The sequence below is a fragment of the Tympanuchus pallidicinctus genome, unplaced genomic scaffold (genome assembly GCF_026119805.1).
Source record: "Tympanuchus pallidicinctus isolate F22 unplaced genomic scaffold, pur_lepc_1.0 scaffold30, whole genome shotgun sequence".
NCBI lineage: Eukaryota > Metazoa > Chordata > Aves > Galliformes > Phasianidae > Tympanuchus > Tympanuchus pallidicinctus.
The window spans coordinates 4,174,124-4,194,385 of NW_026294748.1; the positions used below are offsets into that span (position 1 = coordinate 4,174,124).

At 52.3% G+C, this 20,262-nt stretch overlaps 1 protein-coding gene across 10 annotated transcripts in view; it reads right to left on the reverse strand.

The window, feature by feature from the left end:
- Positions 1 to 3,869: 3,869 nt before the first annotated feature.
- Positions 3,870 to 20,262, reverse strand: part of LOC128087678 (protein CEPU-1) — a 307,830-nt gene continuing 291,437 nt past the window's right edge. For 8 of the 10 annotated variants that reach the window (XM_052697522.1, XM_052697521.1, XM_052697516.1 and 5 more), the window contains 5 exons: positions 9,746 to 9,880; positions 9,012 to 9,132; positions 8,416 to 8,567; positions 6,273 to 6,305; positions 3,870 to 4,725 (listed from right to left, as the gene is read on the reverse strand). In XM_052697522.1, coding sequence (XP_052553482.1) covers positions 4,625 to 4,725; positions 6,273 to 6,305; positions 8,416 to 8,567; positions 9,012 to 9,132; positions 9,746 to 9,880 — 542 coding nt within the window. In that variant the 3' untranslated portion in view covers positions 3,870 to 4,624. The remainder of the gene's footprint in view (positions 4,726 to 6,272; positions 6,306 to 8,415; positions 8,568 to 9,011; positions 9,133 to 9,745; positions 9,881 to 20,262) is intronic. The other 2 variants (XM_052697514.1, XM_052697518.1) reach the window with 1 other exon arrangement.

Sequence of the window (20,262 nt, forward strand, 5' to 3'; positions counted from 1 at the left end):
TCCAGCCCCACGGCTTGTCTGGTTCCCAACCAGGCTCCTTGCTCTGTGCCTCGCTGCTATTTGACTCTTCCCTCATCCCTATCCCCACGTCTGTCCTCTGCTGATGGGTCGTGCAGCACAGACAAGCACATACCTATTTCAGGAGCCCTGCAGGGGAAGGACCGGCTGTGCTCTGTTCACTCGCCTACCTTCAGCAGAAGCACCACTGGATTCTTCCTTTTGGTGGCTGTGTCGTCTCGTGTCATCGTCTCTTAACAACGTTTGCTCCAAAAAACCTACTTCTGTGCAAGGAATGCCACTGCAGAGGAAATGCTCCTAACAGTGCTTTGCGCCTATCAAGACGTGACTCCACAAGACACAAAAGTATGCCTTCATCAACGGATGAAGACTATGGGAAGGGACCTGTGCCTCTTGGGACCATTTTCCCATCCCACTGATGGATGCTCTTCAGTGAGGGGCCCTGTTTTCCTGCAGAAACCCCAAAGCTGATATCTCAGAGCTGTGGTAGAGGGTAGGAAGGCTGCTGGGAGCACAAGAGCAGCAAGATGCTCTGGGGCAACGCCTGACCCATAAGGGGATTGATTGCTTACTCTGCACCTCCCTTTGCCTTTCCTGACATGAAGCTGGAAAGCAGTGTCCTCAGAGCGTATTGCTGAGCCCTGCAGCCAGCTGCTCCTCATGGTGACAGCCTCCCACAGCCTGCAACTGCCTGAGCATATGGCTCTGTCAGGGACACCTTGGCTGTGCGCACTGGAAAGAAAGGTAAGTGCTTCCCTAAACAAACTGGGAGAGGGGTCTGGGATGGGAGGAGCACACCTGCCCCCAGCACATCCAAATGGATTGGGGCTAGGGCAGCACCAAGACTCCAAACAGCTCACCTCGATCGTGGCCATGGAGGTGGAAATCACCCTGCTGGGCCATCCCTCTTGTCTGTGCACATCTCTACGGGTGATACAATGGTGACACTGTCCCTTTGCTCTCCGTCCACCTACCAGCAGCCTTTTACATGCCTCTTAGGGAAAAACAACAGCTGCACGTACAACCTGCAAAACTAAATCAGGTTGTAGCCATCCCCCATGCAAAACTCTTGGACTTCTTGGTGTGGTTGGTAAAAGGATGACAAGCACCAGTCATTGGGATGCAGCGTTAAGAAGGAAGAGCCATCCAGAAGGGAACGAGCCCTTGCTCCTCCCTTTTTTGGACACTTTTGGCCTCTCCTGAGTGCAATTTTGCTGTGTCACAACCAAGAAGAACAATGAGAGACAGCCTGACATGCTCCCTTCTCTGCTGTGGCCCCAGACCAGAGGGCTTCCCTTCGTGCTCCGCATCATCACTTCCTGCAAGGCAAGAATCACAGCTAACACACTGGGAAACCTGTGGCACAAGCAATAAACCCTGTCCTGAACAACACAAGCACAAGTGGGCTCCTTTCACAACATACAGGAAAGCATCACTAACACCTGGAGCACAGCTACATCCAGAGGGAGCGAGGGCATCTTTCAGGCCATGACATTCATCTCCCTTCACTGAGAGACACAAATAAATATGTATCTAAATAAATACAGAAACACACCCATAAACCAGCATCTCTCTGTCTCTCTCTCCAACTAATTCTGCAATGCTCAAACCCTGGCACTGTGCCCTCTGACCTCCTGCCTACAGCACTGAAAATGTCAGAATTTCAAAAATAAAGGGAGGAACCCCATTAACCCCAGATGCATCCTTTGGAGGTGGGCAGGGTTCCTCCCTTGCCTGCCAGGCTTGCCTTGCCACAGCCAACTTTCTTTTCCTGAAAGCCAACAGCCATGCACTGCTCCATCTCCTCCCCCAGGAGAAGCACAGACACACATTTGTGGCCGTGGCACAACAAATGTGGCCACAGCAGTTCCTACAAAGCCATCACTGTGGCTCTAGCACTGTGGTTGGCACTGATCCCCTCTTTCTCTGCCATCCTGACTCCAGGATGCAGAAAGCTGCATGCATCCAGCCATCCTGCCCTGGAACAGCAATTAAATGCCACAAGCCCATGGGGAAATGCATGGTAGTGGGATGCCTTTGCAACCCTGCCAACAGGGTAACTTTGGGATAAAGCCCACGTACTGGGGGCCCCTCCATTCCCACAGGGACAGTATTTGCCACCAAGGGAAAAGACACAAGCAACCCTGGGGCTCACAGCAAGTCCCTTTGGACATTTTCCCCTTTTTCCAAACAGGGCCTTGCATCCACTGCACTGTCAGTGATGGGGCACTGGTGCCCACAGTGACAGCAAGGGACCCTCGCTTAGGGCAGGGTTCCCTGAAGGATGGGAACAGCAGAACATTTTGCGAATGCTGCTGGCCACAATCAGCCCAAAAGTGCATTGGGCACTGTGTGCACAGGGGTGGGGGTCTCTGTTCCCTACCTTTTCTCCCCGTCCTCGAGGGATGCTCCAACCTCAGGTCCCCACATGCTGCCCGGGGCCGGGAGATGCTGCGCCGTCATTTCACAACACCTCGCTATCCTCTCTGCTCTCTCTCTCCCTTCTCCCTGCCTACTTCTCGGGCTGCACAAACTCAGAGGAGGAAAAAAAAATAAAATATTAAAAGCCCTGCAATCGTTACAGACCAGCTCTGATCCTCACACAACACGCCATGTGCCAGGTGGAGCTCACGCGCCTTGAGAAGCCGGTGGCTACAGTGAAAGCTGAAGACTCGATGCGCCAAAAGACCCTCCTGAAAATCAACAACACCCCTCCACGCACCAACAGAGACCAACGCCAGCGCACCAACAGCAAGGTTTCACCAACACCCAGAAACTCACTTGTGCCCTGCGCGGCCCCACCGCATCACCTCCAACACCAGTCAGCTCACCCCGGCCCTCCATGTACTCACCGAAGCCTCACCTTGTGCCGCATCACATCTGGGCTCGGCGCTCACCTCCTCCTGCTGCTCCATCCATTTCATCATCACTGCTCCCTCCCTCCCTCCATCCCAGCACCCCTCCCCATCGCCCAGCGCCCGCGGCGGGGGCAATGAGCACCACAAGCAGACGGAGCGGCCACATGGAACAATCGTTTTAATGGATAGAGGCAGAGAGAGCCCCCTCGCCGCCCGCCCGCCGTGCCCCCGCCTCGCTGTCGGCCGCGGAGAAGGAAGGGAAACCAAAGGAGGAAAAGAAACTGCAGGAGAGACCCCCACCAGTGAAAAATAAAGCGAGTCGTTGAGGTGCCCACCCTCCCCCCTCAAATTTCAGCCGGTGGCTCAGCGGCGGGTGCCGATCGCTTCGCCTTCTTTTTATATATATATATATATATATACACACACACGCACGCACACCCACACACATATACATATATATATATATATATATAAATGAAACTGAGCTATATAGATCTATATCTACGTCCATCCCTCGGTTCGCTTTATTCCACCACCAAGGGTGTGCAGCACAGGGTGACGGAGAGGGACCCCATGCAGCACCTGTGTCCCCTTGTCCCCAGACACCCGAGGGTGGAAAGGTGATGGGACCTGGGCACGTGCGGAGCGAGAACCTCTCCTCATCTCACGGAGGACCAATACACACCTAACTCCATATACAGCATGCAGTAATGGCAGCGGAAGGACCCTGCTGGGAACTGTGGCTGGAACGCTAACAAAAAAAAAAAATTATATATATATATATATATGTATATTTATATATACTGTATATATATATCTGGTAAAAAGATTCAGCGTCTCCCTTCGCCTCGATGCACGGAGGAACTGTTTGTATGGCCGTGGTCCAGGCCAGGTGAGGGGTCTCAGCACAGGGCTCCTGCTCCTCGCCCAGGGACAAGCCAGCACCATCCTCCTCGGAAACACACTTCTCTCCGCTTGCTCTCTCGTTCCTGGTTTTCATTCTTTCTTTCTTTCTTTTTTTTTTTTTTTTTTTTTTGCATCTTGGTTTTTTAGGAACTAAGAGTTCTAGGCTCGTATCAGAAAATAGAATTAATAAAATGAACCCTTATCATTCACGATGTCCGCGTGGCGTACGATGAACTCGGCGCTGCTCTCCTTCCTCCCTTTCCGTTCGTGGCGGTGTGGTGTAACTGTTGAAGATCTATATATCTATACATATATATATATATGTATATGTGGATATATATATATATATTTCGGAACACAAATGGCGGCACAGTCCATGAGAAGACGGGGGAAATCTCGGCGAAGAAAAAAACCTGCGCATACGGACGGAGGGGCTCCGGGTGAGCGGGGATGGTGGGGGGACCAGGGCTGCCCCATCCCCACACTGACCCACAGCAGAGAACGACGAAACGGGGCAGAAAAAGGGGCAGGCGAAAAAATAACCAGAGGAAAGAAAAAGACTCAGTCGCGTTGCGTCTTCAGCAGGAAGCCTTGGATAATTTTTTTTTTTTTTTCTCTCCCTCCTTTCCAAATTCCCTTTGAATTATTATTATCATTATTATTATTATTATTATTAATTTTTTTTTTTTTTTTTTTTTTTTTTTTTGCATGTTTTTCCTCTCTCCCCCTCCCCCAGAAGGCCTGGCCGGACAACTCTCTCAATTCTTATGATTATTTTCAGAAACAGTGAATACATCTTCTTCCTCTCCTTTCTGCTGTGGTGGTCGTGGCCGCCTCGGGGCTCAGAACTGGCGGGCGAGCTGGGCGAGCGGCAGGGCCAGCAGCCAGGCACAGCTGCCTCGCCGCCATGCACCGCTGTTGCCATCGTGCACTGCACCAGGGCCTGCGGGGGGAGAAACACCCGCACTGTTAGCTGGAGGGAATGGAGGGGGGAAGAAAACAACGCTGCTTTGGGCCCCGCTGCTATTACAAACACTGGGGTCGCCGCCGAGAGCTGCATGGTGCAGCCATTCCCGTCCTTGGGTTTGGGACATGAACCCCACCATGGTCCTGTGCTGGTTCCCATTTCCCATCCCCAGCCTGTCATCTTGGAAGCAAAACCACAAAGCAACCACCTACAGCTCCTCCAAATGTTCTGTGAACTTGGAGGCGATAGCTTTCACCCAGCTAAACCAAAAGTACCATCAAGGAATTGGACTTCATCCTCCGACCCAGGATATCATATAACATGGTAATTCTGTAAGTCTATGACTCCAAGATGACTCTATGATTCTGTAAAAATCACCCAGGAGATGGATGATGAGGCACTGGCAGAGGATGCCTAGAGAAGCAGTGGGTGCATCATGCCTTGAGGTGCCCAAGGCCATGGATGGGGACCTGGGCAGTCTGAGCTGGTAGGAGGCAACCAGCCCACAGTGGAGGTTGGTCCCTTCCAACCCAAACCATTCAATGATTCCACGTGCAGCACTGCACCCAGCTCCTGCTGGCACCCAGCCTCCCCAGAGCCACCTTGTGTCCCTCTGCAGGAAGGATGAAGCGGGTTGTAAGGAACAGAGATCCCCATGCTTAGGCAGACAGGTGAGGATCTCAAAATATGCCATGGAGAAGGGCTCCCAAGTTGGTGTTTTTTGGCAGAAACACCCCAAACTGTCCTGCCCAAGTGGGACCATGTGGGAGGATCAGATCAGTTCTCATTTTTGCAATCCCGAGAGATGTCCCCTCACTCAGGGCACTGAGGACCACTCTCCATCAGGTCTCCCTTTTGCAGCATACTCTAGCACCCCTACAGACACCACTACCCACAAAGCCTCAAATCATGGTGGGACTAACAAGCTGGGCAATGGGCAGCTCTGGAACCAAGAGCAGCTTCGTGCTGCCTCCAACTCTTCCCAGTATCTTGAGATCATCCCACTGCCAGCCACAAAGTGCACTACGAATGGAGCCACGTGGCTGCAGAGCCCCAGATCAGGATGGTGGTGGTCCCCAGGGCAAGCGATCGATCGATCGGTAAGAGCAGCAACGCAAGGAAGAGCACCCCTACCACATCCCGAGGCAAAAAAAAGGCACTAAAGCAACACTAAAAGCATCCTAGAGGAAGAAGGACTGGCTGCAGCACCACTGGGCAACAGGACCACGAAACCATCCCTGCCTGCATCCTGGAGACGGGGGGAAGAGAGCAGTGGAGGGGACAGTGGGGATGTGGCATGCAGAGGTGGGAGGTGGGCATGTTAAAGACCCAAACAGAAATGCAGCTAAACGCATGTGGCTACAGTTAAGCAGCAATGGGGAAGCCACGAGCAGCCCCAAAGTTATCACTGCAAGAGCTGGAGCAATGGGGTTTAGGGGAGCTGCTCCCTGGATATTGCTGGAGGGACCCACAGGGACACGGAGCAGGGGGATTGCTGGCATTGCAGGCTCATCATTACTGACCTTTCCAGGGTGTCAGAGCGGTTGTTGTCTCTTCTAAAAATCAAAGAACAAGTCAAGGTTAAGGCACAGAGGCAATGGCAGGCTCAAGGTGCTTTGCTCAGCCTGCTCTTGGCATGGGAAAATGCATGGTCATGATTGCTATAGGGCCTCTGTCCTCCATCCATGTGGAGCTTCCTGGGTGATTTTATTGCAAACCCTCTGGGAATCCACATGGATTGCACAAAAGGGGAGCAGTAGAGAGCTCTGTTCCTTTTTTTTTTTTCTGACTCAAGAAAATTATTTGATTCCAGAGCACTTCATCACATTAAAGACAGCATCAAATGAGCCGCTGAATTAGGTGGAAGGCCTGTAATAAGAATTGCTACGTGTTAGATAAAGCACCAGTTGACCTCCCTGAAAAAAAAGATTAAGGAAAGGATTACAAGATGTATTCTGCACTATCCTCAGTTGCAAGGCACTGGAAACGTCAATGTGCTGACGTGGATTAAAGCTCCATTTGGGGGAGGAGAACCCTGAATAGTTCCCTCAGCCTCAAGGAAGAGGGGATGCACACAAAACTGTCCCCCAAAACCACACAGATTGGACATTTCTCCTGCAACAGGTAGCACAGCACTTCACTGGGAACTGTAAGGGGATTTGGCTCCCAGCTGGGCTGCACACAAGGTGATGGGGCCACGTTCCCATTATGGCACGAGCCACTCCAAGTATCTTTAATGGAAGAAAATCCAGTAACTGGCAGCTGTCATTAAACCACCAGCAGAGAGAGTCCTTAACTCGGAAGCTTCTTGTCCAGCCTGCACTGTGCAACCCTTGAATGGGGTTCCCAGGATTATGTGAGATTTTCATCCCATAAGCCAATACAGAGATTACAATCACACAAGTAGCCCAGGCCACATGGGACACTTGGTCCCCAGGGCAGGACAGCATGGACAGAGCCATGTGGCCCTGAGGTGTCCTGTCCCTCTCCCTGAAAAATGGAGTCATTGGTGACCAAAATTACTGGAAGCCCGATGGGGAAGAAGCTGAGATTGTTTCTAAGCAACCCTAATGAAGGCTTAACAGCCAGGTAACAACTAATGTCTGTCACTTACAGCACCAACTTTTTCCTGCAGAAGTGACTGTGATGCTCATTAACACCCAAGGTTGGAGCGACCTGGGAGCTGTGGGCACAGCCCTGAGCACTGTGAGGGAAAGAGATCTGTGGGGAAACCCAGTGCAACAGCTGGTACCCACGGAAGATGAGGATGCAAGCAGCACACAGGTGCTCACTGAGCCCAACACGTATAAAGGAGCAGACATGTGAAGGGTAGTGCCTTCTGCACAGATACGGGGGGACAGCAGGAAAGAGAGACCACATTTCCGGAGATGTCTTCCCAACTGCCCTGCTGGCACAAGGTGCTAATTGCTATCTTGTTTTCCTTTTCTTAATCACTGCACACCTACAAATCATTGCACACCTACAAAAGCAGTGTCTTGCTCTACCAACCCTGCCTTTCCTGCAGAAAAGGGGTCTCTTGTAACCTCTCTAGGCTTAATTAAATAACTCACACATTCTAGGAAAGGGTTTGCAATGCCAGGAGCAAGTTGGTGCTTTCCATTAAATCCTCTTCGCAGTGATTAATTCCATCCTGTGGTTTGTTTAACAAGGGCTGCTATTAATGTCATCCATGAACACTGCTGCCCACGGGCAGGAATGCCACACCGTGCCTCCCCTGGGTTTCCCCCTCGGTGTCCCCAGCACAAGGAGACGTAGAAGAGGTGGACAACAATGCACTTTGCACACAATTGCTGCAAATCCAAAGTGGGCCCAGAACTGAGGGTGGGTCATCATGAGGAATGATGCTGGGAGAGAATGGAGGTCCCCAAGCCTTGCTTCTCCTTGGCATCTGCCAGAGCAAGGCAAGGGACACCTGCAGCTAGACCCTTGCTTTGCACTGATGCCCAAACACAGCAACAGTGCCCAACACCTCTAAGCAGTGCCCAGTCAGGAGGGTGGTTTGGAGGTTTTGATGCTTCCCCTGTGCTCACCCACACTCTGTGTTAGAAAGGATGAGTAGGAACATGCATCACTCCAGATTGCACACTGGTGGTCGCTCCGTTAAGCTGTGCCTGGTCCCCATCCCAGCCCCTCAGTGCTGCTCACCATAAAGGATCATGCTGGCGTTGGTGTTTCCTAGCTGGTTGGAGGCCACGCAGGTGTAGTTGCCGTAGTCCTGCTCAGAGACGTTGAAGAAAGTCAGTCGGGAGAAGAAGGCTTTGTTTTCCACCTTCAGCCCTTTCTGTCCTTCAGCCAGCCTGGGAGGAGAGCAGAAGGGGTGATGGAGATGGCACCAAGAAAGAAGCATCCCCTATGATTTAGGATGAGAAGTACTGCCCTTAAGTTGCATCACGGTGGATATTAGGAACAATTGTTCTCTGACAGAGTGATGCTGCACTGCCCAGCTGCCCGGGGGTGGGGTCACTGTCCCTAGGGGTGTTCCAGAGCAGTGGGGATGTGGCACTGAGGGATGTAGGCAGTGGGCTCGGTGGGATGGGATTGGACTGGTGATCTCAAGAGATCTTTTTCAACCTGAATGATTTTATGATTCTACGGTTCTCTGAATCCCAACCTATAGGTGTTGGAAGGTCCTGGATCTACATTGGCTTTGCTCTGCGGGTTTTTGGCCATGACAGCAAAGCATGAAGGGTGAGGGGGGGAAGGGTCAGCTCCCACCCCCATGGGGCACCCCAGGCTCTTACCGCTTGTCATCTTTATACCACTGGAAGTCAGCGGAGGGGACGGCGGAGGCTTCACACATCAGGATGCCCTTCTGCCCCACCGGCACACCGGTGCTCTTCGCATCTGAGATGTACGGCGGGTCTGTGGGGAGGACGGAGCTGGGGGTTGGTGCCTCCCACCTCTCTCTCCTTTTCTTTCCCCATCTCATGGAAGGAGAAAAATCATCTCCGAGCTTATGCCCAGCTCCTGCAACTCTTGTTCTGCTGTCCAAAAGGGTTGGGCAGATAGGGGACCCAAACCACATCCCTGCATCCTCCAAGGACCAGCGCTCCCTGATGCCCAAAAGCTCCAGGGGTGACCAGAGTGGAGTCTGGGGAGCTTGGAGGGTCTTCACTTCTGTCTAGAAGCACAAACAGTGCTGCTTTCTTCCTCTCTCTCTCCCTTTTTTCAAAACGAAGAAATGCCTATTTACTGCTCACTTCCCTCCTCTCCCCTGAGGTTATCAACACAGCATCTCACCACAGGCAGAAAACTCAGGTTGATGGAGACAGCTGAGGAAGAGGTGGAAAAAAACAAAGCTTGAAAAAAAAAAAAAAAAAAGGGGGGGGGTGGGGAATAAAAGGGCAGAGCACCACCTGCTTGGAAACCTGCTGCTGCCAGGCTGGGCGGTGGGACCAAAGGCAGGTGAATGCTGCATCTCCTCGGGGTGGGACAAAGTGCCCCTGGGCTGTCCCTGCACCCCACAGCTACTCACAGTTGACGGTGACTTTGACTCTCTGGACGACAGGCGCAGCCACGTCGTTGGAGGCACTGCACTCGTACTCGCCCGACTGCTCCCGCGTGATGCCTGTGATCTCCAGGTACTCATCCTCACTGATGAAGCCCACGGCTGTTGGGTGAAGGGAGTGGGCTGTGAGTGAGGGGGGCACGGTGAGCCCATGCCCAACCTGTGGTAACCAGCTGGGACCATGCTGTCACCATGGGCCACCATGCTGTCCCATCCATCTACTACAAGAAAACCCTGCTAGACCGGTGCCAGATGCACTGGTCCCAGCCCTTCCGGCAGCATCACTTGCTGCATATTAGTGTCCCCCGTGTGTGCAGGATGGGCAGGGGGTTTTCATCCCATCCCATCTTCCCACCCTGAGGTGCTGCTGGATTCCCCCTGAAGCCTCCCTTGGATCTTTCAGCTTCACTGAATCGCAGCCAGCTTGCTCCTACACCATCAGTACCAACACTGCCCTTCAGCTGCAGGGCTCTATCCCTTCTCCCCGTGCCACTCTATGCTCAAAACCATCCAGCTCCTCCAGCGTGGAGACCTTACAACAGACACCGAGTTACACAGTAATTAGGATGCTCCAGAGAAGCATCTTTCACCCAGGAACCACCAGACCCAGATGGAGAGGTGGCATCTTCCTCCCTTCCCTGACACTTCCCCATTGCCTTTCTCAGCTCTCCTGCAGCTCAGACACGATAATTACAGCACGAAGCATCTCCACGACCAGTGTCACACTTAATATTCCTATAAATTTTAAACGGTAGTCCTTGGTACATATGTGTGGCAATTGGTATCATATTTTAATTAAGCTTGCCCTACACCATCTGAAATTAATAATAGCTCGAATTACCAGTGTAATTTATAAATTAACATTGCTGCAGCATTAGGAAATAAATTAGCTCTGGACAGCTGTTTCCAGGAGTGAGTGCCAATGGCAGCGAGGCCAAGCACAGGTCCCTGCTCCCGGGGGACGTGGTGATGTGACCAGCACAGCCCGGTGTGCACTGCTGTGACCCAAAATGCTGTGGCTTGACATGCTTGGGCGGCCAGCTGGGCGCATCTTGCTCTTAACACGTGCATGAAAACTGTATACAATGAATGTTGCCTGCGTGGCACGATACCTTTATAGCAGCTCTTCCCACTGGTCCAAAACAGTGAGCAGTCACACACTGCCCATAGAGACTGCTTTGAATGCAGCTGCTTTGAGCACGTGCATAAATGCAGATCTGTGTATAGGGCCCGAGCCTGATGTGTTTTCTTGAATGCCACATCCTGCTGTGAGCACCTTGGGTACCCACTGAGATGCTGATGCCCAAGCTGCAGTTGCAGCATCGTTGGCACAAACCCCAGCCCCGCACTGCGCCCACCCCCATCCCACGGACCCCATCCAGGGCTGAGGTGAGTCCTCTCATGCACACAGCCCTGATGGATGGCTGCCATCCACCTGCAGCATCCTCAGCCCTGTGCCCGAGCTCCCAGTGGAGCAGCTGGCAGTGAAAAACCGCTGAGCTCATCAGCACTTAGCGCAGCAGAAGGGCGAGATATGAAGGCGTTACCCCAAAATCGATATCCTTTGGAGACACAAAAATTACAGTTTTATATCCAGCAGCAGTTTGCGCAGCAAAAAGGAGAGAGAGGGAAGGAAACAAGCTGCCTGTTCCAGCTGACCTAGAATCAGCTCTCAGTAGCACAGCGCTGCCTGCCGATGGAATTATGACACAGCTGCAGCCCTCGGATGCTCTGCGTGCAGATCCGACTCCTGTTTGTGCAAAGAGCCCAATAAAGCTCTGCTTCCACACTCAGCAAAGGCCCTTCCCCAAATTATCACTCGCCAGCACTGCACTGTTGAGGTTTGATCCTGGAGCAAGGCAGCGACGGCGCGTTTCATCACCCAGCAAAGGACTTCATGAAGTGACGGCCAGGGTCAGCCTGCCACCTGCAAAAGCTGGGGAAGGGAGAGATGAAGGCTCCCAGCCTTTGTGCCGGAGTAGTGCAGGAGTCTGACATCAGTCAGTGCCTGGTAATTGGCTTTCAGAGGGACAAAATGCAAAGTTTTGGGGTCTGGATTTGTGCCATCAGCCCTGACATGCAGAGCCTGCAAAGGTACCACCATGCAATGCTCTGCGTGCTATTGCTGGGATGACACTAAGATGAAGACCACTACTGCTAGGGTCCCTGCAGGGATCCAGCCTTGTTAGTGCAGCAATCCCACACCAAGGTCAATGGGAGAGGAGGGTCCCCTGTACACAGTACTTCCCCCTTTCTCCCTTACCTGCTTTACTTTCAACATACACGCAGAGGCCAGCTTAAGTGGCTACATACACACAGGTACTGAAGTGGTCTGGACACAAGATGCCCTATTGCACTTTTGCAGCAATGACAGATTTCTGCCAGTCTGTACCTGGATGGAGGCACCTGCTGAGCCGTGCCCCATCTCCTTTCACTGCCTTCCTGCCAGAGCACTTAACAAACAGGGTGCTCTCTACTTCTTGGGTTTTATATTGAGAGCTGCTTCTGGTGGGGAAGTGGCAGTAAATAAAGAGCGAAGCCATGCGGCTTGTTATGTGCTGCTCCAGCTGAGAGCACTGGAAATGAATGGGCTCAAAAATCAGCGTGGTATGTGAGGAAACAACAGCTCTGGCTCAGGTCCCCTCCTGCACAAAGGACCTGGCAGGAAAATCAGCTCCACGCACGCACTGCTGCCTCATGGTTGTTGGGGTCCTCAGTGGCTGGTGATGCTGATGTTTGGGGATGCTGATGTTTGGGGAAGCTGAGCTCCTGAGGCTTAGGATCAGGGCACCACCAGCCCAGCCCAGATTCTGGATGGGAGCCATCCCTCTGACTGGTCTCACATATATCAGACTTCTTAGGGTTGCTCTGCGGGTCTCCAATGGTGCAGACTCCTCCTGCCTCTGCAACTGCTTGGAGCTCAGCAGCCCTAAGCCAGCAGCAGCTCTGCAATGCCCGGAGTGACTTCGGGAACTTCTCAGGACTGCCTCTGCTCGAGCACAATTAGCTGCTGAAATATTGCAGGAATTAATGGCACAGCGCTCTCATCTCCTCGGGAGCTACAAAACCAGCACAGCCAGCACCCATTATTATTATTAACAATAATAATACAATCCAGGCCAGAAATGGAACAGCCATTGACTGCTCAAAGGCACAGCACCTCACTCCTCTGCAGAGGGTGATGACCTAACCTGGTGCAAACGGGGGCATGGGGAGCAGCACCGGCAGGGCCAAGGGGCACCACAAAGCAGAGCAGAGCTTGGCCCAGCAGTGCTGGGACAGGGGTGCTGGTTGGACCATGGAGGTGAAATCCTGCTCCAAGAGACATCCAAGCAGTGCCTGGGGTCCTGCACAGAGTGGATGAGATGATGTGGGGAGATCGGGGTCCTCATCTATTCCTTCCTTGACTTTCTCATTCTCTTGCTTCCCCTTTGCTAGGCCTGACTGGGCTCCCCTCTGCCTCCTCCCACCTGTTAGCTTCCACTGAGCCTCTGACAAGAAAATAACTCACCAGAAAGCAAACACATGTTCCCAAATTAATTACGTGCTGCCGTCCCCCAGCTCACAGCATTGGGGTCTCTGGGCCACGTCGCTTCCCGTTACCCTGGCTGAGCACTGCTGCAATGCCAGCATCAGAGCGAGGCAATGCCAGCTCTGCAGCAAGCTCTCCTGTTTCTGTGCATTCTGTGCACATCTTTGCTCCCGTGCATCGCGCCAGCTCCTTGCCTTTCTCCTGCACTCATCAGGGCACAGCACACGACACCCAGCAAGCTCCCAGTGCTGCAATGTGCTCACACCACATCCATGCGCCTTGCTCTGCAGACCTGCCATATTCCTACATCTGTGGATCTCAGCAATGGCCCCGCTATGGGTTTGGGCTCCCCATGGTTGCCCAGATTTCTAGTGCTGCTCCTGAGTCATTGGCCATGCACCGATCGGGCTAGCCTGAGAATGGGAATATTTTATGGAGATAATTTTATTAAAATGTTTACAACAATGCAGATATTGACATCTAGCTTCAATCAATAGCACAATTTATTGTCCTTCAAGGTGAACATTAAGCCAAGCTGCCCATTAGTCAATATTTACCTCCAAGGTCTATAAATCTTTATACTGGCTTCAGCAGATGTTGACAGTGGCCGATTCCAGATAAGTAAAAGTAAGAGTGTGAAACATTGCTCCTTTTGGAGGTGAAATAGTAACTAGTTAATTACAGCCCCTACAGCAATTCTGAGCTATCAATTTATGGCTACTTCTGGCAATAAAAATTAACATCGTGCAGACTCCCGGCTCACAGTGACGCTCTTAAAACCAAGAGCCATCTATTTCACATGTCACGCCGACACGGCGGTGATGGCCTTCTTATAACAGTTTATAGTAAATAAATAAAATATACAAAGGTAATAAGAGGGAATTGCCAGCATCCGAGAGCTGCCTCCCCCCCGCCTTCTCCTCCAGTATGGAAACACGGTGTGGGTGAGTTAGCAGCAAAGCAATGCTCCTCTGTGCAGGGAAGGAGGAGGAGGAAGACAAAGCAACCCCCTAAATACCACCATGCCCCAAACCTGACTGCAGAGTGACACAGCCCTGTGCCCCTGGGTGAGGAAGAACCAAAGCTGACCGCATCCCATGCCCTTGGCCAAAGGGCAAAGAGGCTCCTGCTGCCCCTTTTATTGTTCAGCATCTCCCCACTACTACTGACTGCTCATTTAGCACATCACGAACCAAGTTCAGGCACTGCAAGATGTTCCCTTGTTCTTTTGCTTGGCCGATGGCACCGTGACAGCAGCATCACCTCCACTCACCCCAAGCTCTGACTCCCCATGCTCCAGTGGAGGAAGACGTGGGGTAATTAACCTTCTGGAAACCATCCAAAGCAATCATTAAAAGATGATTTCTTCAAGATTACCCTATCGACCCAGGAGGGCACGGCTCTGTCCTTCCTTCCAAGCACACTGCATCCCGATGCCACGGGCTCCATCTGCAGCCCCTTGGAGGGGTGACCCTGTTACAAAGCTTGGGGTGGGGACAACCATAAACCATCACCCCGCTCTTCTTCACCCCTCAGAAGCTTTTTCAAGTTTCCTGACAACAAGGAAAGAACTATCTCACCCCACACACTGGTTATTTGTGTTAATTAGCAGGATTCCAAGGGCTGCTGGTGCACAAAGCCACCGGGCCTGCTGCTCCCACATCATCTCTGCGGGCTGCAAAGGAAAGGGACGTCCTGCAACAACTCAGATTGCCATTAAACAGATGCACACACCACATCTCCCTGCTCCCTGCAGAGCCCCTCGGGTGCCACTGCATCCCCATGCCATGCAGCAGCCCGTCCCGCTCACCTCGTTGCTGTCATGAGATGCAGCCGAGCTGCCCATTATAGCACCATTGTGCTGAGTTTTTAGCTTAAAAGTCCTTGAAAGTTTCCCACTGTGACTAGTCAAACAAGATCTTTTTCACTTTCCCTCTCTTCTGCGCTAACAATATTTATACTCATTTCTTTTATTGAAATCTATCTGCCGCCTGTTCTATTAAAGCTGCCTGAGTGGCAGCTCCTATTCTCCGGGAGCCCGCAGCCCATCTATTCTCCAGACAATGAGGTACAAGCAGTCTATCTTCTATTGTGCTTCCCGGCCTTCAGCTCTCAAATCTCCCATCTCCAAAAGGCATGTCAGAAGCGCTGAGATGGAGAGGATGGGGATCCTGGGCTGCCCTCCCGAGCACCTCACAGCCATCAGGGGAGCTTCAGGTTGGGTATTAGGAAAAAATCTCTTCTCCAAAGAGAAAACACAGGCTGCCCAAGGGAGTGGAGGGGTCACCCTGTGGAGGTGCTCCAGAGCCGTGGTGATGTGGCACCTGGGGACGTGGGATGGGTCAGGGTTGGGGATCTAAGAGGTCTTTTCCAACCCTAGTGATCCTATATGGCTGTGACCCCTGCGATGACCTGGGGACACTTCTCTTGTCCCCCAGCTCTGCACGTCGCGACTCTGTGCGCTGCTGCTCACGCACGTTTGTGAGCCTCACGCAACTTCTTTGTGCGCAGGAATAAAAAAGGAGCATTAAGCCCTTTGTCTGCAAGAAGTAGTTCATTGGGAAATAAAAGGATTATGGAAATTAATATTTAAAGAAACAAAACACAACAACTCAGGGACCAACCACCCTTGAAGGAGGCTCTAACTCAGGAGTAAACGAGCCACACAAAGCACCACGAGCAGAGCTGACAGTGGGTGACCGTATAGCACAAGGCTCCTCTCCCTCCCTGTCCCTGCTGCTACCCCCAGCCCCAGCCCTCCTCTCCCTTCCTCCCTTCCCTTCCTCCCCACTATTTTTCCCCCGTTGCCGCCCGCAAGGTGAGAGAGGACAGCGTCGCCAGAATGAAGGATTCTCCTGCATGCCCTCTCCCAGCAGCGGCCCTAATTCATTTTTCATGGCCCCTCGCAGTGACAAAAGCCGCTGCTTCTCTCTTGTAAGCGTGCGCCATGCAATAAGTCAAAGCTGATGTGCATTTTCCCCCTGGGTGCCGAAGCTGTGCTTTTGATTTAATTTGTCCTGTTGTTTGGCTCTCAGCCTTTGCCGGCGAGTTCCTTTGGAGAAGCAGCAAGGTAGGGCCCCATACACGAGGAAGGGCCGCCTGACAGATGGGGTACAGTGGGTAGTGTTTAAATAATTTGCTGCGATGATACCGAGATGTTGGAGAGTGACAGATGCTCCGGGAGAAAATCACTCAGACAAAGACACGCATCCTGTTTGCAGGAGCTCTGCTCCTCCATTAAATCCTGTTGCAACTTGGCTTTCCTGGAGCCCGTCCCATTGCTGGCAGCTCTTGTGCTGCCTGGAGGAGAAGCAGCGCAGCGCAAGGCTTGGCCCTGGCTAACACCAAGAAACGAGCTGCTCCTGTTTGCAAAACACCCAAAAAAATGCCACGCAGGTCCAGATTCACTATCGCAGGTATTGCAGCAGGGATAACGATGGTGAGATCCCCCAGCGCCCTCCAGTCACAGAATCATCAAAGTTGGAGAAGACCATGAAGATCCCCAAGCCCAACCCATCTCACTGTGCTCACTCACAGGATGGAGCATCCCCAGCACCGTCCCTCTTCTCCCTGTTTTCCTCCATGCCGTTCCAAAAAACAGCTGCTGGCACCCAGGACCTTGAAGTCCCCCTGTCTGCAAACCTAAACCCAGAGGCTTTCCCTGCAGGAGAAGCTCTTAGGACATAATTTCAATCCGAAGCATTTAAATGGCTGTAACCTCTGCTAAGCTGCATTTCAGCCGCATTAAGAAAATATCCCGAGGATGGGAAGCAAGTGGCATAATGGCATTAGAGTGAAAAAAAAATAAGCATCAAGTGCTGGCTAAATCCATTCAGAGTGCTGGCAAGAAGTCCCACGGATGTGGGAAACTTTCCCTGCACGCCGAGCCTGGCCGCCAGCTGCTGGGGAATGGGGATATTTTCTAATTCACCCCAGCTCACCCAGGATGAGAAGCACCCAGCCTGGCTCTTAACCTCAGAACTGGGGCCAGGTGAGGCTGGCTGCCGCCCCTCCATCATCTTTAGCCTGTCTTTATTTTTTCAGACGCTATTTTCCAGCCCAGTGGCCTCGCTCTGTCCCTCATGTTTTATGGCACTGATGTCTCCATTTCTGGAGGATCAGCTGCAGTATTGTGGCTTATAGAGAGCAGCCAGACCGGTGGGCACGGCACCTCTGGGGGCCTGGGGGATGCTGTGATCCCAGGGAAAGCAGATGGGGAGTGGGTCTGGGGGCTGCATGGTGCCAGGAACACCAGGGTTGGGTGATGCTGGGCAATGGGAGAGACTGGAAATAGGATGAGCACCCGACAGGTGGGGAGGGAGCAAGAGGCACTGCTATGTAAGGGGAAAGCCATTCTAAATAACAGCAGTGTAGCACAGGAAGGGGAAAAGCCCCGGGCTACAGCATTGCTGCAGCTTTAAATTATATAAAAATAAAGGAGAGGGAGATGGAGAGAGAGAGAGAGAGAGAGAAAGACCGTGAGGAAAAAGAATTGCCATTGTTTTACCAAGCAGATGGGAAAGTTCAAGGATCAGAAAAAGACTATTATTATCTTGACTTGACCGTGAGAAGATGGGAAAGGAAGAGGCATTTTTTCTCCCTGCAGCAAAGAGTGCCATGGCAGAAGTCACTTCAGCAAGGAGCTGGACAGAAACATTGCTCCACGATCTGGGCACAAACCAGGATCTGACTGTTTGTCCCCTTCCCACCAGTACTGATCCAGGCAGATGCTGCACCCTGCATTGCTGTTGCACAGCTGGGCAGCGGGCATCCATCACGGCCTCCAGCTGTGTCACGCTCCCTGCACAGGGCCAGCTGTGCTCCAGATGTGCTCACACAGCCCTCTCTTCCATCACAGCACGCCTGTGTGAAACTGAACTAGAAGCATTTCAGTTTCCTGCCCATGGCAGCACGCTAGAGATGAGGAAACCCACTGGGGTAGTGGAAAGGCACAGCCCCCAACCCCATGGTGCTGGCCCAGCATCAGGCTGACTTACAACATGGAGCACACACCAGTGTGGATTTTTCCTTGCCAAGCATCAAAGCTGTGGACAGAGATCATAGAATCACCAAGGTTGGAAAAGACCTAAAAGCTCATCCAGTCCAACCTTTCACCTATTCCCAATAGCTCCTACTAAACCATGTCCCTCAACACAACATCCAGTCCTTCCTTGAACACTCCCAGAGTCGGTGACTCCACCACCTCCCTGGGCATCCATTCCAGTGCCTGACCACCCTTTCTGAAAAGTAATACTTCCTCATGTCCAGCCTGAATCTCCCCTGCCGTAGCTTGAAGCCATTCCCTCTGATCCTACCACTAATGACACGAGAGAAGAGGCCGACCCCCAGCTCACTACAACCTCCCTTCAGGAAGTTATAGAGAGCATATATGAGAGTTATGGAGATGTGAGATGGAGAGGTGATGGGCTCAAGCTATGCAGCGGAGGATCAGATTGGCTGTTAGGAATAATTTCTTCTCCAAAAGAGTGGTGTTGCACCACACAGCTGCCCAGAGGGTGGTGGGGTAACCATCCCTGGGGGTGTTCTGTTGCTGTGGGGATGTGGTACTGCAGGATGCAAGCAGTGGACACAGTGGGGTGGGTTGGGCTTTAGTATCTCAGTGGTCTTCTTGAACGCTAACAATTTTATGATTGTATGGAGGAGCAAAGCTTGGCTCCACCAGGTCTCAGTCATCCTTCAACCCATCACATCCCTCCTTGCAGTCTCTCCACCATTCCCCAACTTTCCCCTCTGTCTCTCCACCACACTCTGCGTGTTTTGTCCCTCCTCACTCCACCACATGCTCATTCCCTCTGCCCATAACCCTTTCCTTGCCCTGACCCCGCTGGTCCTCCTTCAACTGCCTCCTCTGCATCTCCCACACTGTGAGCATCTCAACCCCGGGAGGTGGAACAGGGGCTGGCAACCTGCCCTAACTAATTCCGCAGCTACTGACTCCTCGTGCACTTAATATTCACGACAGAGAGAAACATTTCACGGCGAATTGGACGCACATTCAACTGGAAATGGAAATTTTATGACTCTTCTCACTCCAAGCCGCAGATTACACCAGCTGAGAAAACATGGAAGCAAATGAACAACCTGTGAACTGTAAAGTATATTAATAATGAAATCACAGCCTGGGAAATGAAGGCTTTATACTGTTTATATTCTGCTCCATTAATAGAGAGCACTCTCGCTGGCTCCGCCCCATTAGCCAGCAATCTGCACAGAGGAACAGCACGAGGCAGGCAGGGGAACGGTGGCATGGGGACAGGGGACAAACCTGTCAGGAGATGCCAGCAAAGCATCTCCCACCTGTGGACACCGGGGTGCACTGGGACTTGGTGCCTCGTTCATGGGGAAGGAAGGGAGCAGAGCGTGATGCTGGGTAGAATGGGGTGAATTTCAGATTGGATATTAGGAAAAACTTCTCTGAAGGAGCGGTGATGCTCTGCACGGCCGCTCAGGGAGGTGGTGGGGTCACTGTGCCTGGGGGTGTTAAAGAAACCTGTAGATGCGGTACTGAGGGACATGGCTGAGTGGCTAATATTGGTGGTAGGCAGATGGTTGGACCTTCATGATTCTACAGATTTGAGGGAAATCAGCTCTAAGACCACCAGAACATAGCCAGCAAAGTGCTGGCACCAAGGAGAGCAATTTTCACATTGCCCACGTGGCTGCAGACCCTTTCCACCAGCACAGCACACAGTGGGTGAGATGCTGATGGTGCTGACCCTATGGTCAGAAGAGGACGGACGCACCAAACTCCCTGCAATCTCCCACCCTCCCCCTGTACCTCCAAAAGCCACCACGATGGGGTGGGAGGACCTGGCCCACGTGTGACACAGCCCGGCCAGCTCTCTCCTCCCCCAAAACAACTGCCATGGCTTATGCAAAGCGCATCACGGGAGCTAAAACCAGACGAGTTTTCTATAGCTGAAGCGACCTG